The following is a 27,030-nucleotide window of genomic DNA, read 5'->3' as shown; positions in this document are numbered from 1 at the left end:
ATGTTTCTTAGAGCTGAAGATATGTGTCTCTAGCTTCAGCTCTCGAGGGCCTTATTCTCATAGCGTTCGTTATACCAGCTACGAAAGCAGCTTCGTGCACTGCCAAGGGCACAATTTCATGCATGAGCGTGAAGCACTATTGGGGGACCAATAATAGCTAGTAGCGAGCATCGAGAAGTGTATGCATCTGTCGCGACGGGACGCATAGACGTAGTGAGCCTGGCTTAGTGGTTTTTAAGTCCAGTGCTGCACTCGGATACAGATGTTCGTAAAGCACTGTGACCGCGTGAGCATACGAGCACGCATCCTGCTCGCTGACGCAATACGACATGTAAAAGAGTGGCACTAGAGCCGTCGTTACTTCCTCCATCATCTATTACTCAACATCGCCATTGAGGTCTTCACCAACGAGACCTGCTGCATTATAGCGAGGACATCGGACCTAAGAGCGAGTCGGCTAGAAGCGGTTAACCTAGGTTTCATAGATGTCAGCACGTCGCTCGTCCGACGCCGCGGGACTATGATAGCACAGTAAAACATTGTGCTCTTAGTCGCTAGAGCGAACGAGCAACCGAGTTGAAGCGAAGTGTTCGGATGTTTGGGAAGTAAGGCAAGGACGGGGAGAACAGAACGCTTCCGATCCCTACCCGCCTACGTGATGCACGACTTCACGCTAAGAGCTGTAGCCACTGCATTAGCCTGTGCCGGCTAAATGGTCGTCGGGAACTCTTGTCTCGAGCACTTCTTTCACATTAACGACCTGCTGAGCAGACCTTGCTTCCACATTAGCGACTCCTTAGGAGAAATCTACAACGCTATACCAACTTCAAGCAACAACATGCCTTATACGACAAAGTCACGCCGAACTTCGGGGCACACTACACGCGCCATCACTGACTGCCGAAGTTACACTCTAGCTTAGACTGCCCTCACCGATCCGAAGTCGCGATATTAGCAGCACGCCAAGTGATACTAGTGAGCACCCCTTCGAGTTAGACCTCCGTTATCGTTTGACTTTGACGACTGAGTGTGCGTTCTGTTAGCATCTTGTCTCAGACTAAGACCTTCCTAAGACGGGAGTGGAGCCCTTTCTGAAGATTCCAAAGCAAGAAATGCTGCAAATGCTACGCGATGTCCGGTGGTCTGGATCGTGCCTCTTTATCTAAGCCACCACTGCTAATGACTGGCGCAAACGAGGTGACGATGGAAGGCGGCCGCACGTATGTGTGGAAGGCGTGCTGATGCGTCTAATAAGGCTGGCAAGCCCGCGATAGGTGCTTTCTTAAGGCTCCTTCGTAGTTGCACTGCCTCGCTCTAGCCTTACGGATCTTCTTAATCCTTAGCAATACCGACAGTATGCTGCTCAACACAGCTCTCTCGCTCTCTCTGGTAGGAGCGGCGTATACAGCGCGCCCGTATATGTTCTGGCCCGACACTGGTGTTAAAGAGCAATTTGGCACAATCGAGACTGGTGGCCAGCTTCTAAATGTGTCCGATGTTGTTAGTCTTCTAGACTTCTAATACCTTGCCGAAGGGTACATAAATTCGACCGCCTATACATACTACTACAGTGGAGCTGCTGGAGAATGGTCGTACCGCGACAACCTCGAAGTCTTTCAGCGCATTCGCCTCCGGCTACGGGTAATGGTGCAGGTTGACAATATCGAGGCTTCACTTCCAACGACAATTCTGGGTCACAACTTCTCGGCGCCGTTCTTCATCTCACCTTGCGCGCGTGCCGGCTACGCGAACGATGATGCTGAGAAGAATCTGGTCAAGGGAGCCGCCGCTAGCAACATCTTATACAGTATGTCCCGTGAAGTCTCGCTCCACATCGCTAGCCACCACTAACACTGTTATAGTCGTCACCGATTTCTCCTCCGTCTCAAAAGAGGAAGTCCAATCCGCCCGCGCGGACGGCCAAATCCTATTCCAACAACTCTACATCGACCTACATAACAAGACCGCCACAACCGAACAGGTCCGCTAGTGCGAGCGCCTCAACTTCAACGCAATCGTCTTGACCGTTGACTCCGCCGTAGACGGCAACCACCACCGCGCTGCACGCTAAGGTGTGGGCTCTGCCGACTCAGCCTACTCCTCCATCACCTGGGAGACGTACAACTAGATGCGCAACCAGACCAAGCTCCCTATCGTACCAAAGGGAATCCAGTCTGTCGAAGACGCCATCGAGGCTGTTAATCACGGCGCACCAGCGATCCTCCTGTCTAACCACGGCGGTCGCCAGCTTGATGGGTCGCCATCTGGTCTTGAGGTCGCTATTGAGATCCACGAGAAGGCACTATAGGTGTTTGAGCAGACTGAGGTTTGGGCTAATAGTGATGTGAGGTATGGTGCTGATGTTGTTAAGCTTCTCGCGCTCGGTGTAAAAGGCTGTCGGAATTGGCAGGCCTTTCATGTTTAGCAATGTGTTCGGTGCGGCGGGTGTCGAGAGGGCTGTCGAGATCATGAAGCGCGAGGTGGCGATCGATGCGGCGAATGCTGGTATTAGAAACTTGAAGGATGCGAATGTCAGCTACATTGACTTCACGGCTGCAAAGAGGTGGGGCACGTCGTGGTAGAGGGTGTTCGAAAGGACGATGTGTAACGACTGTTAGTTTCTTGTACATATAATTCGATGATGAGATATCTGTGCTAAGCACTTGCTACAGAACGAAGTGACGATTTGCATCTTCCGCGATTACGACGACTAAAGCGCATGAGTTGAGCACTACTGGGCAATCGTGCCATAAGAACGGCAGCCAAAGGAGGCTTCCGGGTACCAGGTGCACCTCGCAGTGGCAAGGCGTGGTGTGATAGGGTGCAATGATAGGATGCACACTCCGAGTGATGCGGGTTTCACATGCTTTAGCGAGAACCCCTACAACCGTTTTGTACGCACGGTTTGCGGGCAAACGCTAATCTTGGAAGACCACACTCACGTTTGATTCTCTCTTAGCACCTACAGCAGTTCGACCTATCCGCAACCAACAACACAACCTCACCGTGCCACCAGATAGACATGGTTGGGCCAGTAGCTGCGCGCAAATCGGTAGCTATCGGGCCAAGGTAGATCTTCCACACACCACTCCCTGCGCTCATTGATCTGACCGCTTCACAGCTTCGATAATGCACTAATCGCCGTTCGCGTTGACAAAGACGATAGCCTTAAGACATTGTACGCCGATGAAGACATTCTGAAGAAACACTCCGACTTTTGCGCCGTAGCACTTTCGCACGAGTAGAAAGAGGCCACCGAGCGGTCGATCAACTTGCCAGAAGAAGAGCCGGCACACGTCGAGATCTTTGTTCGGTTCATTTACACCGGATCGGTCTTTTCGTAAATGGAAGGAGACAAAGTTGATGGGGCCAAGGACCACGAATGGGACCGTCTTTCCGACTGCTGGCTGCTAGGTGACAAACTACAGTCCTCTAGCCTCCAAGATGCTGTAGCAGACGCGCTCTGCTCTAAGATGCGGGATGAAGGAAGATACCCTCTCGGCGTACACAGAAAAGCATATGCGAAGACTGCAAGCTCAAACACTCTGCGCCAGCTGGCGGTCGACGTCGCGGCATACAAGTGGACGGAGCAGAGTCTGAAGATCCAGCAAGAGGATTCTAGCTGGAACACTTTCTTCTTCGATCTCGCTGTGGAAATGAAGGGCATGAGCGATCAGGACAGGAAGGGTTCGGGCCCGCTCTCGAAGATCGGCTGCGCCTACCACGTTCACGGCTCCGCCAAGCCCTGTTACATGGCAATGTTTTGAAGTGATATGTGACCCACTCTCCATATCTGCGGCATGACTGATAAGGACGATAGCATACAGTGCATCCAGCACTATGAAGGAGGATTTGACAGCATGCGCTCGTCTTTCATCGACCAGATAGAGTCGGGGCGGTGATGCTCAACGAAGTGGCTCACAATCAGTCAGATGTACACTCGAAAGGAGGATGGTCAAGGATGCCCTGAAACTCTGAGCAGTCTCCAGATCATGCATCGCTTGAATTGTGTATCCATCTACTACGTAAGGCCAACCATTAAGGCCGCTGCCAATCTCCTGCTTCTATACACATGATATACACATTCCCGATGTGATCCGGCAGTACTGTGACCATCTCCCCTCATCGCCTTGCCTCTAGGCGGCAATACCATTATAAGCGAGCAAGTTTGGGCTTCCATCACCCACACCCTGAATAACATCAGTAGTCGCCAACTCCTGAATCCTGGAGCAGAGCTCAGCCGGCGAGCGTGGTCCCTCCAGACCGATCAAGTAAGCTGCAAGGCCAGCAATATGCGGACAAGCCATACTCGTCCCACTAATCGTCCTCGTCGCCGTCTTGCCTCCAATCCACGAACTCAGAATCTCCTCCCCGGGGGCAAAGATATCCAGAATCTTTCCAAAATTCGAGAAATCAGATCTCGAATCAGCCTCATTAGTCGCACCAACCGTGCAAGCACCGGGGGCGGAGGCGGGGGAGGAGTTCGAGGCGTCTTCGCCGTCGTTGCCGGCTGCGACGGAGATGAAAGCGCCTTCGGCGACGGCTTGCTCGATGGCGTCGTTGGTGGTTTGGGAGAAGGTGCCGCCGAGGGACATGGAGAGGACTGTGCGGTCGATGTGGCCGGATTCTTTGGCGTTGTTGACGGCCCATTCGACGCCGCGGAGGACGCCCGAGTTGGTGCCTGAGCCGTCGCTGCCGAGGACTTTGACGCCGATTATGGAGGCTTTTTTGGCCTGGGAACAGTTAGTGAAGTGAAGTATGTTGGACATGTGGATGAGCTTACAACACCGTAAGTCTTGCCAGCGGCAGTGCCAGAGCAGTGAGTGCCGTGGCCTTGTCCATCGGAGTCCTCCTCACCATCGATGAAATTGGCACCCATGCTGGCACGGCCCTCGAACTCGTTGTGCTCGGTGTAGACGCCAGTATCGATCACATAGATGAAGGAGCCCTCGCCGGCAGAGTCGTCGTAGCTGTAGCTGTTGGAGCCGCTCTCACGGTGGGAGATGCGGCCAAGACCCCAAGTAGAGGAGTTCTGAACTTGCTGTGTCGTGTTGGCTAGAGGAGCAATCTTCTTGTTCAGGTAACCATAAGGCACGGTGGCGTAGACCTTGCTGTCCGGCTCGACGTGCTTGATGGCGCCCAGGGTCTCGAGGATGTCGAGGACGCCATCGTCACCATCGAACGTGAAGCCCTTCACACCACCAATCGTGTAGTTGTAGGTTGATTCGACTCCAGCAACATCCAGAACAGTCGACAAGACCGCCTCAAGAAACTCGTTGTCCTCGACTCTGGCGATATATTTACCAGATATGGTCTCGGCGCTCTGTGTCCTAATGATGGTAGGCTTAGCCAATGCTGCCGGCAGCACGGCTGAAGCAGCCAAAAGTGTGTTGATAAACGAAGGCATTGTTAAAAGAATGAGTGGATGCTTGTAGTAAGCTGTAATGAACGACTGAACAATGCTGGGAATACCTTACAAGGACTGTTGATGCAAGGGAACCATCACGAGCAAGCCTACCTTCTATATAGTGCTCTTTCAGAAGTCCTGAGGGATGATGCTGCGATGCAGCTGTCGCCTGATGTTTCTTATCAGTGATGTCGATCCGGACTCGCCGATTGGAACCAGAAGGCATTCTTCATTAGCTGCAAGAAGACCGGGTCATGTGGCTTGGTATGGCTCGAAGATGTGGATGGCGTATACGAAGACATCAGTGTTTCAAGATGCATTCGAAGAGCTGGAGGAAGGGTGAAGTAGGCTGCTCCGTCCTGCCATTGGGTCGGGAGGCGACAGGACGACAGAGGCGTAGAGGACACTACGGCTCGGCTATGCATAGCGACGACTGCGCTATGCTCAGTACGTGCCGTTAGATCGAGGGAGTCGGTTCTTCTTCCATATTCTACGTTGCATCCATCCGAGCAAGCATTTTGGCCAAGTCCTAACATCAGATAGCACGATCCTGGTTCGAGCAGGACACAAGCCAGCCACGAAAAGAGCGCATGAGGTACCCGCAACGTTGTACAACCAGACTCCAATGATACACGATGGCTCGGAGGCGTTCTGCGGCGAGTTTGAGCGTGATGTTGAACGAGAAGCATGGATTGGCCAGCTTCGAAATGCTTGTTTTCGAGCGGCTGAAATCTTGCTGCCGTCTGGCCTCCGATGGCGGGATTGACAATCATCCTGGAGGCGGCCAATAGAGGAGCTTGATCGTGAGCCATGTGCCGTGTGCCGTGTGCCTATGCAGCGAAAAGGAGGAAGTCGAAAGGTGTTGTTGTGGTGAGCAGGAAAAAGACAGCAAGGAGAATCCTCCCTCCGGAGGTCGGAAGTGAAAGTCAAGCCCGAATTCGGAACTCGGCGAGATGATCCAGCCAGCCTCCTTCTTTCTAAACAACAAGTCCACCGAAGATTAGAACACCTGTAATACCTATGGCCGACAGCGACCATTCCACACCCGAAGATGGGTAGAGGCGACTCTACGCCGGGTCCACGATACCACACATCGACATTCCAGGCCCATTGACCGGCCTTGAAAAGGTGTCACTCACACGCTACCACCATCAAACCAGTATCTCAGGCAGCCAACATCGATGTACCCACCAACGCCACCATTGTCACCTACTCCACGTCAGCATCATCCATCATCAGTCCTTGATGCACCACTCACATTTCCGGTACGCGTCCCACATGATCTGTGTGCAGAAAGGACCTTCGGCTCCCACAGGGGCGACGAAACTTTGGTTGTTCACCGTGGTTATGCAGCCATGTATCCATCCCGCCTTGAAGAAGTACTTGACACCACCGTTTTCCGTCAAAACATGCGTGGAATCCCCTGGACCGAAGACAAGTCTCCCTTGATCTATGCAGAACAGGTTCGCCCGTAAATATTGGTGCCCAGGATGTATGTCGCCATGGCCCGGGAAGTATGCTTCATCATGGCAGACGACTGGCTTGACCTCGAGAGGGGTGATGGTTGGGGTCGGAGCTGGGGTTGGATGTGATGATGTTGTAGTCGGGATCCAGGAGGCGCAGCTTGGGACTGGAATACAAGCTGGACGACCCACGGGGTCGGGTGTGCACTTCGTGGCTTGCACTGTGCTAACGCACGAGCTTCCGGGCGGAGTGGTGATACTGACAGGTGAACTACTTGGCAAGCTTGACTGATCCGGCAGGAATGACGAAGTAGAAGTAGACGTAGTGGTCGAGCCACGAACAAATTCGTTCCCGCCGAAAAGCAGTATCGCTAGCAGACGCATTTGGATTGTAGGGCTTCGTTTTGTTGGTAGTTATCGAGTCGGAGATAATAAGAGGGCGGTACAAGGACAGATCGTGTTTACGTGATCGGACTCATTCTGATCATTCTACAGGCTTGATATGATCGATCTGGCGCTGTTACGATGTTTGCTCGCTATGCTCAAGGTATGTCTTACCTCTCATCGCTTCGGTACACGCGGCGCAGAACTCACACATCTGAGACAATGCACATTCAGTCCCATTTTACTGCAGACCGCAGCTGGCGGACATGGTCGTGGGTTCAAGCTGTGTGCATCACAAAGGCTGTCCTGAGTCGCAGTATGCACGTTGAGTTGAGGCTATCAGGTGCACCACGACTTGGCGGGGACAGCAGGCTCGACGAAGACTTAGCGACGTGAACGACAACATTGACATCGCTCGTTTGCATTGCCGTCGTATCTTCCTTGTTAGCAGAGTACACAGCAGTGTGTCTGTGTCGCGCTTTCCGGGACCTGTCGACGGACCTGTCGACAATCTTGACCTCCACGAGGTGTTTAGCGTCTAATTAAGAAGTATGTACTGTGCCACCTTGACACTTTACATGCAATGTTGCTGCGCCGCGACCCGCTGCTCGATGTCTTCGTACTTTCATCTCTTTGGTGATTATGCTGATATTGAGTGCGTTTACCAGTTCGCAGTACACGCTCTTCCTGGTCCCTGTACTGCTTGGCAGCCATGTCGCTGGACGTCACCCAGGAAAGACTGGAACCCAATACCCAGAGCATTGCCCCTGGACGCAACGAGCTTTCTGCCTGCCACCGATTCTGCTCGACACCAGAACTAATCTTCTTGTGCTTTGAGCTAGCGCCACTTCAAACAGTGGTCAATTATCAACGAGTCTGTAAATCGTGGTACAGCATTGTCAGCAGCTCCGACATTCTACAGCATCGACTTAACCACAACGAGTACGGCTTAGCCCTCAACGGAAGACAACAGCTCGTACTGCAGCATCAGATTGACACTCTGATTCTCCGCTGTCGAGAGGACCCCTGCATCGGCTACGTAAGAGGCTGTATGTCTTGCATGGTAGCAGCACTGAAAATTGGATTGGTCGGAGCTGCTCACACAGGACGCCGTAGGTTGCTGCGCCAGGAGAGCAGTCTGGCCCACTACAAAAGCGCACAGCGCATGGCTGACAGCGTGGCCGTAGCTAGTCAACGATCACTCGGACGATGATGTGCCAGACCGTCACTGGCAGATCCGACATACTGCTCTGGGCCGTCAAATAGGGTCATACTGGATTGATGAATGCAGCCAGGCTTCTCGACAGCGCCGAGTTCGATACGAGCTCCCCCCAGTCTGCTTCGCCAACTTCCATCCGCCAGACGCAGCCATCCTTGTCTACTCAGTCTCTGATTACGAGAGCTTTGAGGAGATTCGACAGTTTTACTACACTTACTACGGTTATGTCAAGGATTCCAACAAGAGAATGAACCGCACGATGCCGTTCTTAATAGTCGTGGCTAACAAGACTGATTTGCCTGAGCATGAGTGGCAAGTACCCGCGGAAGTCGGCAGGCACTTCAACGATAGTATTGATGCGCCCTTCCTCCAAGTCTCCACCAAGACTGGTGAAGGTATCCCTCAAGATGCCAGCGATGTGGTGGTGAAGAGGATCTTGTATGAGCATTGGATGACACGAGTACGTCTTACGCTTCATGGATGGTCTCGGAACCGAGCGAGATCATCGTGGGCTGGTGCAGTTCTGCAAAGCTTGATATCCTTCTTTCAAGTTCGGCTGTTAGGGTGAGACATGTGCACATGTTGGATGCTATCTCAGAACGTAGGTTTAGACAAGCAAATCGCAGCTCGTATCGAACGCATGACTCAAGCTTTCGATGCATCACTATGCTGTGCCGCACCATTGAGCGTTGAGACAAGTGTTTGATGGACCATTTCACGCAAGGCTCTTTCCTTGGGGCATCTGATCCGACCTTGGGGGACACCAACAGCTATTCTGTAAGGCTCTATGGAGAGAGGATCTGGATTAGGTAGGCGATTTTCCACGATAGCTATCTTGAAGCGGACTAGCTCATCGTGTCGAAAATGCTGAGCACTTTCGAAGCATTCATCCTGGCTTATTCGGCGACGTCTTGGGACAGCTTCAACGACATGAAGGTCACTTGTCAGCAGCACTTAATCTCGCACGTCGAAGGAGACCCACCCCACTCACAATGTCTTTGTGGCGGCCACCAAAATTGATATCGCGGAGCTTGGTGACAACATCGACCATCTTGAGGGACAGACGCTTCGCCGAGTGTATTGGTGCCTTCTTCCCGGCCGTCTCAGCGAAGGAAGACATCGCAACGATGGCAAAGGAGGTGGGCGAGATCGTGAGTCATGATCTGTACCGCAGTCCGAAACGGGAGCCGCCGTGTACCTCAGCTGGTATGTGTGTTCTCGCCGAAAATAGGCTGCGTGATCAGTGGAACAAGGCAAATCGACAGTTGAGAAGCCTTTTGTGGATGGAGCTTGGAAGGGCGCCCAGAAACCGTGACTTCGTATAGTTCATATGCCTCAGTAGATACGTTACCCCTTGCCGATGGCCTTGCTGGCCTGGGTAGTGTCTGAAGTCTGTGGCGGGCGCGCCCAAAGGTCTACTGGCTGCGACAAGCTATCGAGCTTCTCCAACACAGCCTGGAGGCGCTGTCGATTAATGAGGCTCACAAACAGGACGCGTATCTTTTCCATTTGACGGCAGCTTTGCGCCATGCTCTTGCAATCTTTACGAGCACTTCTGGTTACTCTTTCTCCCGCCTCTCCTTAACACGACGTTCTCTGGATTCCTTCCTGAACCTCTCGATCTCGTCATTCAGCGTCCCATCCAGACCAAGAGCTCGTGCCAGGTCATCTTCGTCAACTTCCAGAGCAAGCGCGATAATAGTAAAGAATTCGCCTTCGTGTGCTTCGTGGACTCGAACATATCCAAACGCCTCGACGGCAAGTTTAAAGCAGGACTTGCTGTAGTCTGGTCGGAATGGCACATGTGAGTGCATGATAGGTAGAAGCGCATAGATTCGATCACGCGGATCACTACAGCGCTTCCCTCGAGACCCGAGCAAGGAATCTGACAATGACTCTGTTTGTTTGCGAGCAATCGTACCCATCGCGACCCTGCAGCCGTCTGATATATATTCGTCATGTAGCCTAGGCGGCTTGTGTTCGCCCCAGATTCGAGAAACGTCGAGCTTATTAAAGTTAATATGATGCTTATCAGAACCTCCGCGTCCCCCTGCAAGCATCATCAAAAGATGTATATGTAGTGAATTCACCTTCGCAGTGCCAACAAGCAGCTGCAGATCATCTCCAGCTGCTGCAATCTCGGGCATGATCCATACTCGTGACCAGTACTCCTGTACCAAGAAGCTCCAAAGACCATGTCGAAGGGATTGTGCGGTGGAAAAGGTCAAAGAGTCAACCCACGGCTGGCAGATTGGGTGAAGCTTCTCGTTCCGGGATAGGTGAGACAACGATATATCACCATGTGGTAACGCCTCTCTAATTCGAGACTCCAGAGTATGCGCGGCGTGTGACGGGGTATCAGCCAGAGTATTGCTGTCAAGAGTGGGCCCATCTCTGTCATGCGCGAAGATGGCTGGACCTTCCGGGTCGGATGACTTGTAGTGATTCTTCATACCCGTCGTGTCCCGAACCATACACAGGTCGCCTAGACATGCGAGAACACGTTCGGCGCCGCAGAAGGTCTCATAGATCATCGCCACCTGGGCACTCTTTTCCACGTCATCGCCCTGGTTGATACAGATGGAGTCGATCCAGAAGTACTCATCAGGATAGTGCAATCGAACTTTGGCCATCGCCTCGAAACAATTGCGCCTTACCGTGAAGGCAAGGCCATTGATCTTGATCTGTCGTTGGTCCTTCTCATCACCCCATGTATAGGAAATGGCATGAAATGTGAGCGTTTCATATGGGCGCCTCCTGTCATGCCAAAGCCTCCACTCGTGTTCGTCTTCGCCTTCGTCCTTTGGCAGCTCCGGTCGAGTCCAGGTACTGATCTCCAGCCTCACATCATCTTCGTGTTTGGATACAAATCGAAGCAGTCGAACATGTGTCTGCGCATCATCGAAGGGAGTGTGCCGAAATACTTGTGGACCACCATCCACCTCAGACGCAGCTTGGGTCGCCATCTCAGGATAACCACGAGTGGTGCTGTGGTCCGAAAGGTTGTTGTGACGAATTTGAAGCTGAAAGCAGCCTCGAACAAGCAAAGTCTCGCACAGCTCGAAGTATGCAGGTCTCAAGCCACCGCCAAGCCATGTGACACGGGAAGTGCTGCGCAAAGGCGGCCTCAACTCAAATAATCGTTTCTCATCTCTATCGTACTGCGCAGCCTAGCACGTCGCGCTGGTTGTCCCTCAAAGACATGACTGCGCCTCGTGCACAACGGAGGTGCCTTCGCCCTCTCTCATATCGTCATCCCCGCCCTTCCATCCCCTCAGCCAGCAACCACATTCAGCACCCCTCCATCCACCGCAAGAATCTGCCCATTAACATAACAATTCTTCGCCAAAAACAACACCGTCATCCCAATCTCCTCATCCCTCCCCGCCCTCATCAGGGGCACATGACCCGTCTGCTCAATCTTGCCCTCCGGAAAGCCGCTCTTATTCCTCTCATCACTTTCCTTCGCAGTCATTTCTGACGGAAAGTAGCCCGGCGCAATGCTGTTTACTCGAATCTTGGCCTCTTGGAACTCACTCGACATAAGCTTTGTGAGGTGGACTGTCGCGCCTTTGGCGGCGTTGTAGGCGAAGTGGCCCTGGGCGTGCCGCATTAGGCCGGACATGGAGGAGATGGTGATGACGCTGGGAGCGAAGTCTTCGTGGACGCCGGCGGGGCCGGTGTCGTTTGAGGCGCCTTGGGAGCCGAGGGCGGATTGGAGGAGGGGGAGGAAGGCGACGGTGGTGAAGTAGACGGATGTGACATCTGTCTCCATCGTCGTTTGCCAGTCCTCTACCGATTCGTTCTCCCATAACTTCTTCTTCAGATCCTTGGCATCCTCCTCGCCGCCTCCGCCCTTGGGGCCTGGAATGCCTGCGTTGCAGACTAGCAGGTTGATGTACTTCTCTTTCTTGCTGAGCTCGTCGACTACTTTTTGTAGGTCCTCCTTCTTTGTGACATCGCATGGGCCGAGCGGGATGATCTGGCCGCCTGTGTGCTCTTGGTCGGGTGTGTGTTCGCTGGCGGCTTTCTCGAGGGCGTCTGTTCGGCGACCGGTGATGTAGACTTTGGCGCCGTTGGCTGAGAGGGCTTGTGCTGCCATGAGGCCAATGCCTGTGCCGCCACCTGTTACGACCGCGACATAGCCCTTCACGCCGAATAGGCGGTTCACGTCGAAGTGGTGTGTCTCAGCCATTGTGGTTTCTTCTCGTAGTAGTGAGGTGGTTGTTTTTGGGTGAAGTGGAAGGTGAAGTGTTGCTCTGGTGGTGGCTGAGCTTGGAAATGCGTCTTCGTGTTGGGAATTGCTGTCAAGCAATCGTCAGTGATACGTCGTGTGCTGTTGTGGTACCTGCATATAAACATTTTGACTTCGTAGGATTCACGTCATAACAGGGTCCAAGCTCCAGTAAAATGTCACGAATGTTCCACAACTTCACATGATGCTGTTCATTGCCAGTGCTATCCTGCTCTTCAATGCACTATGCAACACTTTCTCTCGGCGAGAAGTAGCTAAGCTGAACGCACGTCCGGCGAAGATCGTTAGCCCCATTGTGCGGCATCGCCAGATTCAATGGCCCAGCAGATCGTGGTCATTGAGTTCGTTCGTTTCCAATCGTCGTGGATCTGAGTGCCACGTCTCTTCCGCGACGAGCTGTGTAGTCCTCCTCGATGATACATCGTCGTCTCGGTTACGTGCAATTCGTTCGGCGTCTCGTGCCTCGTACTGCTTCTTCGGAAGCGCTTTGTCCCCCTTCATGTCCATGACGTTCTTCCAAGCATATCACAACTTTACATCTGCACAGCCTTCTTCGCCATCTCCAAAGCACCCTCGAAAGTCTTGTTCCCACCGATGAAGCCAGCCGCGTGCACGAAGATGCAGCCTGGAATACCACTGAGCTTGCTGAGCTCCTCATCACGAACACCTCTCCATGCCTCTGGCAGTCCCTTGCGATTCTCGAAGCTGCCCAGCTCAAGCGAGACAGCTCTGATGCGCCACTTGCTGTCTGGCTCGCCGTTTTCCGCAAACAGTGCATACAGCACATTGCCCTGCACCTTGTGCTCCTCTTCCAAGCTGTAGAGGTGGTCTGACCACGGTACGCCTTCCGCCTTGTATGGAATCACGATGATGCTGCCGGACGGGTCGACTGCGTGTCGTAAGTTGAAAGCTTTGGCGACCACAGCGCGTGCTGGTAACCAGGACGTGAACATATCCGTCAGCTTCAGCGAGAACTGCTCACCGACGAACTGCGATGCGCGTAGGAATCTGTTGTCCTCCTCATCTTGTGTCTTCTCTGGCTTGCCCTGTGCTGGTGGTGCGCCATTGCCTGCTGGCTTGCCGTCTGCCAATTGGCTGACTGGTGCTCTGTTGTAGCGTGAGACGACGCTTGCGATTGTGAAGCCGCCGTCGTTGAACTTCTTCTGGATGCCTGCTTTCCTAAGCTCTTGTGGGTCGTATGACGAGATGCCGTTGTCGTTGCCGTCAAATGCCTCGACGAAGTCCTCGTAGATTTCTTGGTAGAGAAGCTCGTTGTCCGCATCTTCAACAGGCAGTGCCGTCACTGCGGAGATGATCTGCTTGCCGTAGTGCATCCAGACGAGACCAGCGCTGGACAGCTTAGTGTGCTTGCCTGGGAATGTGGCATTGAACTCGCGCTGGTGGTGGTCGTAGCGCTTGACTGCGTGATCGTGGACACCACCAACATCTACCACAATGTCGCAGCTATTGAGCACTTCGGCGTCTCTTGTGCGGGTGAGGGAGGCATTCTGGTACTCTGGCAGCAAGCGGAGGAGGTAGACGGCGAGAGCTTCGTCGGCGTGGAAGTGGCCGTTGTGAGTGCCAATGACTGGGGCAGCGGTGCCGTTGGACATCTTGACGCGCTTTGAGGCAGGCTCGGACATGAGCAGTGGTCGATAAAGCTGTGGGTGGGATGCTACGAGGCGTTGGAAGAGATCGTCGGGAGTCTTTGCTGGCTTTGCAGACGTTATTGGTGCGGGGCAGTAGCAACGAATGGATGTTGGAACTCTCCTGTGAAACAAACTGTTCGAAGCAAATCGAAGTCTGTTCATCAACACGTTCAATGTGCTTCAATGGGAGCTGGGTTGTCGTGGCTGTCCAAGAGTTCACGTGTCAGCAGCTTCAGCCACCAATGAAGACCCTGCAGAGTCTAATCCGTTCGGATCATCGGCGGAGCACGTGAAAGATGCCGTGCTTGAAACGTGTTCGCAGTTGGTCCCAAGGATATCATCACAGCCTATCGTTGTGTATCGCGTGCGAAAGATTTGTGTTGACGTGAGTGGCTTCCACAGCATCGACAGCACCTTCACCGGCACGTCTTCCATGGTTCACGCGTAGGAAACCTGATAGAACCAGCTCCCGCGCGTGTCATAGTGAATCAAGCACGAAATTCCGGATCCTGATCTCAGAATCTCGACGCGAGTCTGCGGGGATCATCACAAGCTCGCCAGCAGCAGAAAGGGTGCGCAGGTGATGGTTTGAGCAAAGGAACACGCGACACGACCGCACCTGCAGCTGGTAGCGATACCTCCCACATTCACATTCACCACTGCAGTTTCTTTCACCGGCGCCATCAACGTTCCCTGCTGGAAGCCTCACCGACCGCTTTCCTTGAAAAGTCGCCCATTCCAGACCACCTTCCCTGCCGACTACCTTAGTCCTGGTGGGTCCTCACCAGCAACAGCAAGAGCGGTCAGCCTCGAGCCTTCCGCACGCGCACACCACAGGAAATAGCAACACTCCTTCCACGCTCGCTGCACCACACACGCACCACCACGTGCCTTTCTTTCCTTCGGACCACAACGACAACACCGGGACTGGCTCTCTACATTCGCGCAGGCGCCTGAGCGCCCTTCCCTAACAACCACATCACAGCCACCACACCTCCAATCGAGACATGATTCTCCGGTTCATTGGAAGCACGCTGTTTCTCTTCTCCATCGTCTTCACTATCCCTCTCGCCTTCGACGTCGGCGGACGAACCTGTGGTCTTGCGTTCTCCCTCAGCCTTGCGTCCTACTACTTCTTCCTCTCCATCCTACGAATCGCAACGCCCGACGAGTCGAGATGGCGGAAAGCTGCTGTGCGAACAATCACGGGACTGCAGGCCTTTGTCATTCCTACCCTCTTGATCTGGAGCTTGAACAAGTTTAGTGTGGATGGTGGAGACGATGCGAGCTGGGTCTCGAGGGCCTTCTACAATGCCACCAAGCCACTGCAACATAGCCCGAGCTTAAGAGATTGGGTCTTTGGCAAGGACGGGCTGCTAGAGAGCGCCTTCATCGGAGGGTGGGACAAGCTGCTGAGATACTCTACGCCCGTCTTCCAGCTCGCCGAAGGCTTCTGCAGCTTGCTGGTCATACAAGCGTCTGGTCAGGTCACGAGGTACTTGGTGAACCAGAGCGACGCTGGTGATAGCTGGATGATTGGCCTTCTCATGGTCTCCAGCAGCATCATCGCCAGCTCAGTCTACTTCCTATGGCGCATCACCACATTCCCAGGGCTGGACAGCCAGGATGCTGTTCTCATTGGCATTGCGATAGCATGTGTCGTCTTCCTGGCGGCATGGGGCATCGGCAGTGGACGTGGTAATGTGGTTGAGAGCAGCTTGCTGTTTGCCTACATCACCCTCTGCATCTACCAGATCTTCACCGACTATCAACCAAGTCGTCCACTACCAGAGGTCCCACTTACGCCAGACGTAGCAGAGTTCCCTCCGCTACCGCCGATCCTCATGGCTAGCTACACCACCGTCCTGCAGGCACTTTCTTCTCTACCCAGCGCCATCCACTCGATCTTCGGCTTCATGGTCGCCGCAGTCTCGACTGTCACGCCTTCGGTCATCATATCCTTGATGTACCGTCTGATGGTTCTCTACGCAGCAGCTCGCATCATTCCAGCAGTGCGAGAGTCAGGTGCACGAGCCTTGGCAGAAGATCCGTCGTTCGAAGAGTCCTCTGAAGGTGTTCAGACCCTGATGGGCGTGCTGAGCTACTTCAGCCCAAGCATCTTGATCGCTGTCTACACCAGTCTTCTCATGCAGCACTTCTCGAGCGCCTCTGCAGACCATCCAGGAGAATGGTGGACAGCCCAAGGTGGAGAAGGAGGACCAAACTTCAGCAGATGGGCCAACCTTGCAGGCGTCATGGCTCTATACGCTGTGGAACTGTACCTGGGCAAAGGTCATGACGATGGGTTGACTGGACACTGGAAGCTGGATTGAAGAAGTGTGGAAGAGAGGAGATTGAACCAAGACAAGACTGATAAAAGCCGCACACGAACGGCACAACTTCAAGAACATGACGACAGAGGCAACCGAGCTTTGCCCACCACGGCTCCTCGTTGCACGTCATGGGCACGCACTGTTGCGCAAAGCAGCGCTGAAAACTCGACAGAAGACTGCAGAGCGACTTGTTCATGCATAGCATTACCTCGCATGCGGCGTCGAGCGCTACGAAAGGTGAGGAGGTATTGTTCTTGGGGCGAGGAACGATGATTAATGTCTCATTGAGTCAGTAGCACGGCAGAGGATGGACGAGACTGCATCGAGAAAGAGGTTGGGAAGATGAGAAGGAGACCTAGGGATCGCGATACAACTCAGTTCGTAATGAGAGATACCCCTATCGAGTCACCTTACGTTTCAGGCCCTTATTGCATGCCCGGTACTCACATCATCTGGCAGCACCGAAGTCTCTCAGCATTGGAAGAAGTTCCCGGTCTCAAGGAAATCGTCACGAGCACCCCCTACCTCACCTCGAAGAGAGTGGCGACGTTGATATGTAGTCTTGCGTGGTACGGCAAGATGCCACCATGCCGTCGTCAGCACGACTTTGACAGCTCATGAAATGGCACAATACTGTTCCACGGCATACGTCAATGACTACCGAACAAGTCCGCCTTGAGCTTTCCGCCGTCTCTCTGGCCACTACAGTTCTACTGTTGTGCTCGTCGTCTTACGAGGCCAAAAGCTGTGACACGTACATATAGTCACAACAGCCTAAACTCCTCGGGGTTCAAAACCTGCTATCGTCCCTACCTACATCGAGCCCCTCGGCTGCAAATGGAGGCCTTTCTCTTGACAGTTGTGCTGCTCTCCATATCAGCGCCTGGCATTAACGCTACCTGCTACAGACCCGATGGCAGCGAAACGGCGAACGCCCCATGTAGCCAGCGCACTGGAACCGTGCTGTCCGAGTACAGGAACTGCTGTGCCGAGGGCGAGATGTGCTTGTCGAACGGACTTTGCAAGAGCTCTTCGGGTTCCTCTGCCGGTGACAATCGGTACATCTGGCGACAGTCTTGCACGGACAAGAATTGGCATGAGCCGTACATATGTCCGAGGTATTGCGATGACCAGTTCGAAGGTGTGTAGGATACACTTTGCAAAGTTCCCTTGCAGTGTCATTCACTGACAAAAGGGTAGACGCAGGAGGTTCTGCCGGAGATCTCGATGATCGCGAAATCCTTGCGTGCGCTGACACAGAGACTGGCAATACCACCTATTGCTGCCTCTACAAGGGTGATGGAGACGTCGATCTGGTGAACAACCCGTACATTTGTTGTAGCGACCATAGGAGGATGTTCGAGGCTGCTCCAGCGAAGTACTTCGCCGGCGCATCGATTGCGACTAGCTGGCCGGCAAGAACTCCGCAAACGAGTTCATCACCAACTCTAGCAGTGGACAACTCTTCAGCTTCCACCAAGGTCTCAGCGGCATCGCCTGAGGGTATGGCAAGTCTGAGTCCAGGCTCGAAGGCTGGCATAGGCATTGGCACTGTGCTTGTGGCGTCGCTTGGGGTTGCTCTGGCTTCGATATTCTATCGACAATGGCGTGGAGGTAGGGTCGCCAGGAGACGGTCGTCGAATGACCTCCACTGCCATCAGGAAGAGGTCAAAGATCTTCCAACAAGGAGCAGCTGTGGCACTTGCGCCACCCTCGATGATCGCATCTCGCCAGCATCACCAAATTCGGGCCCTTTCGAACTGCATGTGAAGGATCTTCGAGTAGAACTGCCCGCGAACGAGAGGGAACAGCCAGTCAATGAAGGATGAGTCCTGCCACTGGTGTAAATGTCAGTCAGAACAGGCTGCTCCCGGCTTCATCCGCAAAAGCTTGGCCCCAGCCAACCGACGTGGCGAGGTCCTTCAAGCAGAGCCTCAGAAGATCAACGAATAGACAGTCCGATGTAGTTGCAATCAATCTGGCCAACATGTAAAGGCTTCGGTACCGAGCATGAGGCGTTGTGGTCAGAAGGCTACAGCTAAGCCACAATTTCTCTTGGCATGCATGCGCTTCCTGGTAGAAGGATTGGTGGACCTCTGCGCAGCCACGTCCGTAGATTGTTTTCTCGTGAAAACGAGGTAACTTATGCTGTGCATGAGGCTAGGGACGATATCATCAGAGGCCAAAGCTGGCGATCTCTGTTGGTTTTGGCCTCAGGCGACGATATCTTCACGTCAACATGGCCAGGCGGAGGCATCGTAGACCCATATAGAGGTTGATTGCTGCTGTCGAGACTTTGAGAACGCTTTTGCCTCGTCAGTGATCATTCATCCACCATGCTGTTGACGGCCATCCTCACTTTGCTGTGCGCAATATGGACGGCGATGCCGCAAGCTGCTGCCCAGCGGCAATGCTACAACCCAGATGGAAGCCTCGTAACAGATCAAGTATATGCTTGCAGAGCTGGAGATTCTGAAAGCCATTGCTGCCCAAGAGGCATGATGTGCACCACGAACAGTCTCTGCAAGGCTCCGGAAGATGCAAACAATACTCAGTACTGGCGAGCATCATGCACCGATCCGACCTGGAACTCATCAGCGTGTCCGAAGTATTGTACGAATGGCACGAACGATTCGTAGCACTCCCATGCGACTGGCGTAGTCCATAGCTGACACATCATAGGCACCGGCTCATCGAGCTCAAACCATCGCATGTTGACATGCTCGTCTTCAACTTTCTGCTGTATCGACTCAACAAACGTCCCCAACCTCGAAAACAACCCTCGCGCCTGCTGTGCCAGCCCATATCAAACATTCACTGCTGGCTTTGCCGCGTACCTCGCCGGTCCCTCAGTCCAGACTCAACTGCCGACGAGTTCCTGCTTAGGATGGAGATGCAGCCGCACGATGACTACGACGACCACATCCCGCTACACATATCGTCCGACTTCGACGGCGAGATCTTCAAGTCGTTCAAGTCGGACAGGAGATAGCATCGAGAGCACACGCAATATAGCGATAGGGGTTATATGTGCTGGCTTCGGAGTGGTCGTCTTGCTGTGCCTGGTGGGCATTTTCAGAAAGCGTCAGAGAGAAGAGAGGGCTTTGACGCAGGTCCAGGTGCAAGTGCAGGTTGAGACTAGAGATCATGCGGCTGCGAGAGAGAGCGGTGGGCCTTCGCCACCGACTTATGAGGCTGTTATGGCGAATAGAGCGTAGTACGTTCTTGATATTAAAAGTGATGTCCTCCGAGTATTCCTCGGTGCTTGCGCTTCAATCTTTCAACAAATAACTCTTCGTATCGGTACTTCATGGGTCGTGGTTGCCATGTCGTGGAGGCACCCTACTGCTGCGAGGTCTATGCTTCGGTGAGGTCTTGATCAACCCTCATAGCGATTGTTTCATGGCCTTCTCTACATTAGTGCTCCATATGAAGACACACTCAAACGTAATGGGTCGCTGTCTTGATGAAGTATCATGTTGACGGAGAGTGACGTGAAACTGGCAATCGCGTGAGAGATTTCTGGCAGGCACGCTAAACCTAGATTGTGGTCTCGGATGATCCCGCCCTTCCTTGGCGAGGGCTGCACCGAAGCTGCTGAATTTGAACTTCTTCGAATCGAGCAGCGACGACCGTCAGGACAACACCCATCGACAACACAACCGGTGAGTCGCTCAGTTACTTCCTGGACTCTGCACACGATCTCTCCGCACCATCATCCCGACATTTTCGAAAGCGCCGACAGCGCCCAATCAGCACAAATTCCCACATCTCGAAAACAGCCCACCACCACCCGCCACGATCATCGCACATCACGACCACCATCAGAAAGGACATGAACTGACAGCAGTGTGTAGTCATCATGGGTAAGGGAAAGCCAAGAGGTCTTTTGGCCGCACGCAAGCTGCGCAACCACCGCCGTGAACAGCAGTGGGCAGATCTCCACTACAAGAAGAGACTATTGGGTACCGCATACAAGTCCTCGCCATTCGGTGTACGTATACCCTCGAAGGATGTCCCAGGAGAATGAGGAAGATGTTGGAGCAGATTGGCAGAGTTGGAATATGGGAACATCCACTGACACCTCCCAAAGGGTTCATCACACGCCAAGGGCATCGTCCTCGAGAAGGTCGGTGTTGAGGCCAAGCAGCCAAACTCCGCCATCCGAAAGTGTGTGCGTGTTCAGCTCATCAAGAACGGCAAGAAGGTCACTGCTTTCGGTATGATACATCATTCTTGTGATGGCTCTGGACAGCACCCACTAACACATGACAGTGCCGAATGACGGTTGCTTGAACTTCGTCGACGAGAACGACGAGGTCCTGCTCGCTGGTTTCGGTCGTAAGGGCAAGGCCAAGGGTGATATTCCCGGTGTGCGTTTCAAGGTCGTCAAGGTTTCCGGTGTTGGTCTGTCTGCCCTCTGGAAGGAGAAGAAGGAGAAGCCACGTTCGTAGACGGATTTCACGATGATTGCATGGCTGGGAATTGGGCGTTTGAAGAGCGGCATCACCAAGGGCCACGGCGCACAGCATCAGGACTCATGAATGAGAAGAGTACTTGAGCACCGCCGTGAAAGACCCAACGTTGACCAGCGTCAGGCGGTCGGCATGAGATCAATACAGTTCTACGTTCACGGCATCTCTTCCTCCACCTAGCGTGTCATTCACGGCGTGCCGACTTCCATCCAACAATGCTCTTCACATGCCCAGCCGATATCCTGCTCGGCCGAGTTCCGTTGCAGCTGCAGCATTTCTTGCCAAATTCAGCATTTGCCGCATTTGCCATGTCAGAAGTCCGTCACTGACGTTTAGCAGTACTCCAACCACAAGACAGCAGGCGAAGTACATGATTACATACTGGATACCCCATACTACTTTCATCCCTAGGTTCAAAGCATTGTTGCACAGGCACAAAGTGCTCGTCTGCCGAGGTCTCCGCCGGCAAGAAATTAGCCTGCACCCCACAATACCATCCCCAGCTTGTGACATCGCCTCTTCGACTCGAAGCTCTTTAACAATAAACACCAAAGCACTTTTCTACAACCACCTTTCACACCATCTGTACAGTACCATACCCATCAACAGCATCCCATCCACAGCAACCATGGCAGCCCGCGCAGCAAAGAACAAGCCTCCGGTCTACGTCCTCGGTGTAGGCATGACCAAATTCATCAAACCACGAGGCAAAGTCGACTACACCGAGCTCGGCTTCGAAGCAGGCGTCAAAGCCATGCTGGACGCCCAAGTAAACTACGACGAAATGGATGCCGGTGTCGCCTGCTACTGCTACGGCGACTCAACCTGCGGCCAGCGAGTCTTCTACCAATTCGGCATGACCCAAATCCCCATCTACAACGTCAACAACAACTGCTCCACGGGCTCAACAGGTCTCCACCTCGCTCGCACCATGTGTGCCGGCGGGATGGCAGATGCTGTCCTCGTTGTTGGATTCGAGAAGATGAACCCAGGATCTCTGCAGTCGTACTTCCTGGACCGCGCGAATCCTACCGGCACGACTGGTATGATGATGCAGCAGACTCGCGGAAGGACGAATGCGCCTGAGGCTGCGCAGCTCTTCGGTAATGCAGGACGGGAGTACAAGGAGAAGTTTGGTGCGAAGAACGAGGATTTCGCGGAGATTGGGAGGATTAACCATGAGCATTCGAAACGCAACCCGTACTCGCAGTTTATGGATGAATACACACTGGAGCAGGTTATGGGATCGACTATGATTCACGAGCCATTGACGAAGCTTCAATGCTGCCCTACGTCCGATGGTGGTGCTGCCGCTGTTGTTGTTTCCCAGGCATTCCTTGATGCACGCCCACATCTCAAGGAGCACGCTATCCTCATCGCTGGCCAGACTCTCGCTACCGATGCTCCATCGCTCTTCTCGCAGTCCGCCATCGACCTTATAGGATACCACATGACCGAGTACGCCGCCAAGACCGCAATGGAGGAGGCCGGCGTCAAGCCAGAGGATGTCAAGGTCTGCGAGTTGCACGATTGCTTCTCCGCGAACGAGATGTGCACAATCGACGCAATGGGACTTTCACCTAAAGGAAAGGCACACGAGATGGTCCGAAACGGCGACATTACATACGGCGGAAAGATGGTCATCAACCCATCCGGCGGCCTCATCTCGAAGGGCCACCCACTCGGCGCAACAGGCCTTGCACAATGCGCTGAGCTCGTATGGCATCTGAGAGGATGGGCCAACAACAGACTTGTTCCAGACACAAGTGTTGCGCTTCAGCACAACTTGGGTCTTGGTGGTGCTGTGGTTGTCACAGTGTACAAGAGGACAGACGGCAAGGCCGCTCCAAAGGTCGACGATGCAGCGGTTGGCAAGCAGAATAAGTTGGGCTACAACCCAGCGACCGAGGCGAAGGGCTTCACGAAGGCACAGGTGGATAGTGTGAGGAGTAAGAAGATGAGGAGTGAGTGGGCGCTGCAGGATATCGAGAAGAAGGTTGAGTCGAGGTTTTAAGGGAGATGTGTTGTAGGCAAGGAAATTGTATAGCATGTAACGAAATGAGATATCGACAGTTCCAATGGGTATGAGAACAGATGGTTAGTATCATACCCACTTCTGACATAGAACAGACGATCCGTCCTTCACTCTGTCCGGGCTGAAGACGTGGTATGTAGTCGAGCACAAGGTGCTTTCTCATGTCGTTGGTATCATAGTCTTCCAACTGAAGTAGCTCGTCATATGCAATCTCGTCGCAACCATCCCAATCACACCGCCTGCGCGATCCCATCCGCCCGTGCACTCTTCACCTCCTTGCCCGTCTTCTTGATCTTCTCCAACACAGCGTCGTAGCTCAGACTGTCACCCTCCGTCACGACATCGGCGGTCTGGTTCTCGAGGGATACTTCGTAGGATTTGACGCCTGAGTTGTCGCAGTGTTAGCTTGAACGAAGAGCAGAGGAGCAGCGGAGTAAAGGCATAGGCTGCCTCCTTCGTCGGCTTACCATCCAGCTTCTTGAGCACTCTGTCCACAGCACCAGAGCAGCCGCCGCAGGTCATCTTGATCTCGAAGTGGTATTTGTGTTCTGCCATTGTCGCGTGTGGGTGGTGTTGTCAGGACTGGAATGGTGTTTTGCAGGTTGTTTGGGGAGCTTCTTTTGTGATGCGCTTTGGGGTGGATTTGTAAGACAAAGAGAGGACGTTCGGTGTGAGAGGGGAGTAAGTGTGGAAGAGGACAGTAGGTGACGAGTGTTTACCTACGAAGACGTGGATCGCGTGCTAATGCTTGACTGCAGGTGCTCGGTGCATACTCGTTCCTGGTTCCTGCTTGCTGTCGTGATTGTGATTGCCGAATACTTGCTCACTCGGAATTAGCAACACCGTGACACTGACCGCCACTACGGAGGGCTGGATGGACCGCTGCTTGGCTGTACAACGACATAACTGTTCCCTGGTCGTTACAATGGCCATACCGCGGCGTAGCGACTGCTTGCGAGGTCGAAGTGCGCGCACACCAGTACAAGGACGTTCACAGTGTCCAAGGTCATCAGGGGATGATACGACGGTTAAAATCGCTACAGGTTCTGGAGTGAGCCCCTCCGTTGCTTGGGCAGGCGCGATGACTTCACATGCAGAGAGCCAAGTAAATGGTTCTAGATGATCTCCGTTTCCATCATTACCAAACATGCCGTGACAACTGACTCCATGCCAACATGCAGAGCGGCAACATACTACAGATCCCCTTCCGCCGCACGGGAGCACTGACATTGTCTGCCGCGATACGCAACTACATCTCCAACAAATACGACCAGCATCCAGACACTTTCTCCCGCGATCTCGAACTTATAGACCAACTTCGCAAAGATGCCGTCAACGCTCTCGAGCCTCACAGCAGTGCGATCAAGAAGATCCAGCAGTACGCTGCCCAGCTGGTGTGGATGGGCGGGAAGTTCCCAGTGGACATAGGCGCAGACTTCACGTGGTATCCGTCGCTGGGCTACCACACGAACCATGCCCATACCGAAAACAACATCCGCTTCGAGCTGGCGAACGTCCTCTTCAATCTGGCGGCCATGTACTCCCAGCTGGCTCTAGCCTCGAACAGATCTACTGGCGATGGACTCAAGAGCGCAGCGAATAACTTTTGCTTCGCGGCTGGAGTGTTCCATCATCTCAAGGACAATGTCATACCTGATCTGAGGAGCAGTCCTCCCGAGGACATGGACTCTGCGACACTGGAGGCACTAGGACACTTGATGCTCGCTCAGGCGCAGGAGTGCTTTTGGCAGAAAGCAGTGAAGGATGGCATGAAAGATGCGACGATCGCGAAGTTGGCTGCGAAAGTCAGCGATCTCTATGACGATGCGAACGAGTGGAGCATGAAGAGCGACAGTATACGGAGCGAGTGGATACACCATATGAACGCGAAGCATCACCACTTTGCTGCAGCTGCACAATTTCGCGCTTCATGCGACGCGCTGGAAAAGAGGAAATATGGTGAAGAGCTGGCGCGGTTGAGAGACAGTCTGAACTGTGTGAATCTGGCTTTGAAAGAGTCGACATATGTCAACCAGGCTGTCAAGGGAGATCTCAATGGCTTGAAGAACAAAGTCGCTGAGGATCTGAAGAAGGCGGAGAAAGACAACGACACGATATATCTGCAGCTGGAACCATCGAAGGCGGAGCTACAACCACTGGATCGCGCGAGTATGGTGGTAGCGAGAGTCCCGCCGGAGGTCGAGAAGAGCCAGGAAATGTTGGGAGATCACGCACCGCTGGGGAAGCCACTTTTTGCGAAACTTGTGCCGTATAGCGTACATGTCGCTGCATCGATCTATGCCGACAGGAGAGATCGTCTGGTCAACAACACCGTCATCGCCGAGCTTGAGTCCATGACACAGCGGATACACGAGTTGCTCTCGAGCCTCAATCTTCCCGGGTCGTTGCAAGCATTGGAGAAGCCACTGGGACTACCGCCTGGACTTGCGAGTCATGCTGAGGAAGTGCGTCAATCTAATGGTGTGCATCGGCTTCACGCAACTATCGCGGACACCGAAAAGCTGAAGGCAAACAATCGAGTGCTTTACCAGGAAGGTATTGATCTTCTACGCACCGAAGCTGGCGAAGATGAAGCCTCGAGGAGGAAGTACGGCACGGAGCGATGGACCCGACCAGCTGGGAGAGATGTGGTACCGAAGCTGTACCAGCAAGTCAACGACATCGAGGGCTACCTGAAGCAAGCAGACGCAAGCGATCAGATGGTCCAGACAAAGCTCCGCGAGAACGAGAGTCTCATTAGACTGCTTGGTGGTTCAGATCGGGACCTAGAAGACTACGTGCCCAGCAGCAGACGAGCGACCATGACCGCCAAGGTTGAACGAGAAGCCAATGCGCTACGTGCCAGTCTAAACGAAGTCAACCGCCTGGAAAGCAGACGACGGAAGAAGGTGGAGGCATTGCGGACGAAGGCCAAGGAGGACGATGTCAATCCCGATCTACTGAAAGAAGCCGCACGCCTCGAACGAGAATTCCCGATGCAACCTGTGCAAGCGTCACAGTTCGAGACGCTATTTGACAGACGGCTGACAAAGTACGATCCTGATCAGAACGACTTGAAGAAGGAAGAGAAGGAACAGCAGACCCTGCTCGACCGCGTCACCCAAGCGAACACATCATTTCAATCTGCGAAGAAGGGCGACACATCCTCACGCGAGCGCGAAGAAGCCCTTCAAAATCTCGAGAACGCATACACGGCATACAAGGATATCCTCAAAAACCTCGAAACAGGCCGAAAATTCTACAACGACCTCGCCGCCATCACAACACGATTCCGCGACGAATGCCGCAACTTCGTCTACACCCGCCGCACTGAGGCGCAACACTTGGAACAAGATGTATCGACCATGATGCAGAACCTCGACTTCCAGGAGCGGAATCAGAAAGTCCTAATGGAGAGGCGAGAGCAAGATCGTGCTGCGTCTAGACGAGGGAGTGTCCAGCCTGTGAGTGAGATCAATCCTATACCAGCGCCGATGCCGCAGAGGGTTAACCAGGCGCCGCCGCCGGTTGCGAATGTACAGACGCCGGATGTGACGACGTGGCAGGAGGGTATGCCGATTGTGTTTGGTGGAGGCGGAGGCGGAGGCGCACAGCAGCAGAAGGGGAAGGGAAAGGCGGCTGGTGGGACGTGGGATCCGAGTATGGGGGTGCAGTTTGGGAGGTAGATGGGTAGTAGAGAGAGCGTCGTGCAGTACGTATCTCGATGCCTTTGGCCCAATCTAAGCTGCCAACAACACTCTCTTGCTGATGACACGAGCCAACACTCACGAGTCGCGGCGATGTCGCATC

General features: G+C 53.6%; 17 protein-coding genes across 17 annotated transcripts; 10 read left to right on the top strand and 7 right to left on the bottom strand.

Annotated features, from left to right (window-relative positions):
* Positions 1-1,356: 1,356 nt before the first annotated feature.
* Positions 1,357-2,582, top strand: CLAFUR5_13945 (Cytochrome b2, mitochondrial; the record flags this gene model as incomplete). Its single annotated transcript, XM_047913093.1, has 7 exons — positions 1,357-1,504; positions 1,535-1,807; positions 1,863-1,966; positions 1,997-2,062; positions 2,129-2,275; positions 2,309-2,379; positions 2,411-2,582. The coding sequence occupies 7 exons, from the start codon at positions 1,357-1,359 to the stop codon at positions 2,580-2,582; spliced, it is 981 nt and encodes a 326-aa protein (XP_047768830.1).
* Positions 2,583-3,344: 762 nt separating this feature from the next.
* Positions 3,345-3,767, top strand: CLAFUR5_13944 (uncharacterized protein; the record flags this gene model as incomplete). Its single annotated transcript, XM_047913092.1, has 1 exon — positions 3,345-3,767. One exon carries the CDS (start codon positions 3,345-3,347, stop codon positions 3,765-3,767), a length of 423 nt encoding a protein of 140 aa, XP_047768831.1.
* Positions 3,768-4,136: 369 nt separating this feature from the next.
* On the bottom strand, positions 4,137-5,407 carry CLAFUR5_13943 (Subtilisin-like protease 2; the record flags this gene model as incomplete). The annotated part of the gene is made up of 2 exons (XM_047913091.1): positions 4,137-4,733; positions 4,784-5,407. The coding sequence occupies 2 exons, from the start codon at positions 5,405-5,407 to the stop codon at positions 4,137-4,139; spliced, it is 1,221 nt and encodes a 406-aa protein (XP_047768563.1).
* Positions 5,408-6,642: 1,235 nt separating this feature from the next.
* On the bottom strand, positions 6,643-7,254 carry CLAFUR5_20108 (uncharacterized protein; the record flags this gene model as incomplete). The annotated part of the gene is made up of 1 exon (XM_059462948.1): positions 6,643-7,254. One exon carries the CDS (start codon positions 7,252-7,254, stop codon positions 6,643-6,645), a length of 612 nt encoding a protein of 203 aa, XP_059319190.1.
* A 712-nt stretch (positions 7,255-7,966) lies between these two features.
* CLAFUR5_13942 (uncharacterized protein) lies at positions 7,967-9,041 on the top strand (the record flags this gene model as incomplete). The annotated part of the gene is made up of 2 exons (XM_047913090.1): positions 7,967-8,293; positions 8,442-9,041. The coding sequence occupies 2 exons, from the start codon at positions 7,967-7,969 to the stop codon at positions 9,039-9,041; spliced, it is 927 nt and encodes a 308-aa protein (XP_047768827.1).
* A 991-nt stretch (positions 9,042-10,032) lies between these two features.
* Positions 10,033-11,439, bottom strand: CLAFUR5_13941 (uncharacterized protein; the record flags this gene model as incomplete). Its single annotated transcript, XM_047913089.1, has 1 exon — positions 10,033-11,439. The coding sequence occupies one exon, from the start codon at positions 11,437-11,439 to the stop codon at positions 10,033-10,035; it is 1,407 nt and encodes a 468-aa protein (XP_047768564.1).
* Positions 11,440-11,747: 308 nt separating this feature from the next.
* CLAFUR5_13940 (Short-chain dehydrogenase/reductase VdtF) lies at positions 11,748-12,668 on the bottom strand (the record flags this gene model as incomplete). Its single annotated transcript, XM_047913088.1, has 1 exon — positions 11,748-12,668. One exon carries the CDS (start codon positions 12,666-12,668, stop codon positions 11,748-11,750), a length of 921 nt encoding a protein of 306 aa, XP_047768565.1.
* A 372-nt stretch (positions 12,669-13,040) lies between these two features.
* CLAFUR5_13939 (uncharacterized protein) lies at positions 13,041-13,235 on the bottom strand (the record flags this gene model as incomplete). The annotated part of the gene is made up of 1 exon (XM_047913087.1): positions 13,041-13,235. One exon carries the CDS (start codon positions 13,233-13,235, stop codon positions 13,041-13,043), a length of 195 nt encoding a protein of 64 aa, XP_047768728.1.
* Positions 13,236-13,261: 26 nt separating this feature from the next.
* On the bottom strand, positions 13,262-14,539 carry CLAFUR5_13938 (MYG1 protein; the record flags this gene model as incomplete). The annotated part of the gene is made up of 1 exon (XM_047913086.1): positions 13,262-14,539. The coding sequence occupies one exon, from the start codon at positions 14,537-14,539 to the stop codon at positions 13,262-13,264; it is 1,278 nt and encodes a 425-aa protein (XP_047768727.1).
* Positions 14,540-15,384: 845 nt separating this feature from the next.
* Positions 15,385-16,710, top strand: CLAFUR5_13937 (uncharacterized protein; the record flags this gene model as incomplete). The annotated part of the gene is made up of 1 exon (XM_047913085.1): positions 15,385-16,710. One exon carries the CDS (start codon positions 15,385-15,387, stop codon positions 16,708-16,710), a length of 1,326 nt encoding a protein of 441 aa, XP_047768733.1.
* An 837-nt stretch (positions 16,711-17,547) lies between these two features.
* Positions 17,548-18,539, top strand: CLAFUR5_13936 (uncharacterized protein; the record flags this gene model as incomplete). The annotated part of the gene is made up of 2 exons (XM_047913084.1): positions 17,548-17,851; positions 17,911-18,539. 2 exons carry the CDS (start codon positions 17,548-17,550, stop codon positions 18,537-18,539), a joined length of 933 nt encoding a protein of 310 aa, XP_047769101.1.
* A 507-nt stretch (positions 18,540-19,046) lies between these two features.
* On the top strand, positions 19,047-19,702 carry CLAFUR5_20107 (uncharacterized protein; the record flags this gene model as incomplete). The annotated part of the gene is made up of 2 exons (XM_059462947.1): positions 19,047-19,345; positions 19,393-19,702. The coding sequence occupies 2 exons, from the start codon at positions 19,047-19,049 to the stop codon at positions 19,700-19,702; spliced, it is 609 nt and encodes a 202-aa protein (XP_059319189.1).
* Positions 19,703-20,365: 663 nt separating this feature from the next.
* CLAFUR5_13935 (uncharacterized protein) lies at positions 20,366-20,554 on the top strand (the record flags this gene model as incomplete). Its single annotated transcript, XM_047913083.1, has 1 exon — positions 20,366-20,554. A coding segment is annotated over one exon (189 nt), but the record flags the coding sequence as incomplete, so codon positions are not given.
* An 18-nt stretch (positions 20,555-20,572) lies between these two features.
* Positions 20,573-21,164, top strand: CLAFUR5_13934 (40S ribosomal protein S23; the record flags this gene model as incomplete). Its single annotated transcript, XM_047913082.1, has 3 exons — positions 20,573-20,704; positions 20,804-20,930; positions 20,986-21,164. The coding sequence occupies 3 exons, from the start codon at positions 20,573-20,575 to the stop codon at positions 21,162-21,164; spliced, it is 438 nt and encodes a 145-aa protein (XP_047768734.1).
* Positions 21,165-21,813: 649 nt separating this feature from the next.
* Positions 21,814-23,199, top strand: CLAFUR5_13933 (Sterol carrier protein 2; the record flags this gene model as incomplete). The annotated part of the gene is made up of 1 exon (XM_047913081.1): positions 21,814-23,199. The coding sequence occupies one exon, from the start codon at positions 21,814-21,816 to the stop codon at positions 23,197-23,199; it is 1,386 nt and encodes a 461-aa protein (XP_047768730.1).
* A 251-nt stretch (positions 23,200-23,450) lies between these two features.
* CLAFUR5_13932 (Metal homeostasis factor ATX1) lies at positions 23,451-23,775 on the bottom strand (the record flags this gene model as incomplete). The annotated part of the gene is made up of 2 exons (XM_047913080.1): positions 23,451-23,605; positions 23,688-23,775. The coding sequence occupies 2 exons, from the start codon at positions 23,773-23,775 to the stop codon at positions 23,451-23,453; spliced, it is 243 nt and encodes an 80-aa protein (XP_047768729.1).
* A 620-nt stretch (positions 23,776-24,395) lies between these two features.
* CLAFUR5_13931 (pH-response regulator protein palA/RIM20) lies at positions 24,396-26,906 on the top strand (the record flags this gene model as incomplete). Its single annotated transcript, XM_047913079.1, has 1 exon — positions 24,396-26,906. The coding sequence occupies one exon, from the start codon at positions 24,396-24,398 to the stop codon at positions 26,904-26,906; it is 2,511 nt and encodes an 836-aa protein (XP_047768732.1).
* Between the last annotated feature and the right edge of the window lie 124 nt (positions 26,907-27,030).

This window comes from Fulvia fulva, chromosome 12, assembly GCF_020509005.1.
Source record: "Fulvia fulva chromosome 12, complete sequence".
Classification (NCBI taxonomy): domain Eukaryota; kingdom Fungi; phylum Ascomycota; class Dothideomycetes; order Mycosphaerellales; family Mycosphaerellaceae; genus Fulvia; species Fulvia fulva.
The sequence above is the reverse complement of the archived record's forward strand: the minus strand, read 5'-3'. Positions and strand labels throughout refer to the sequence as shown.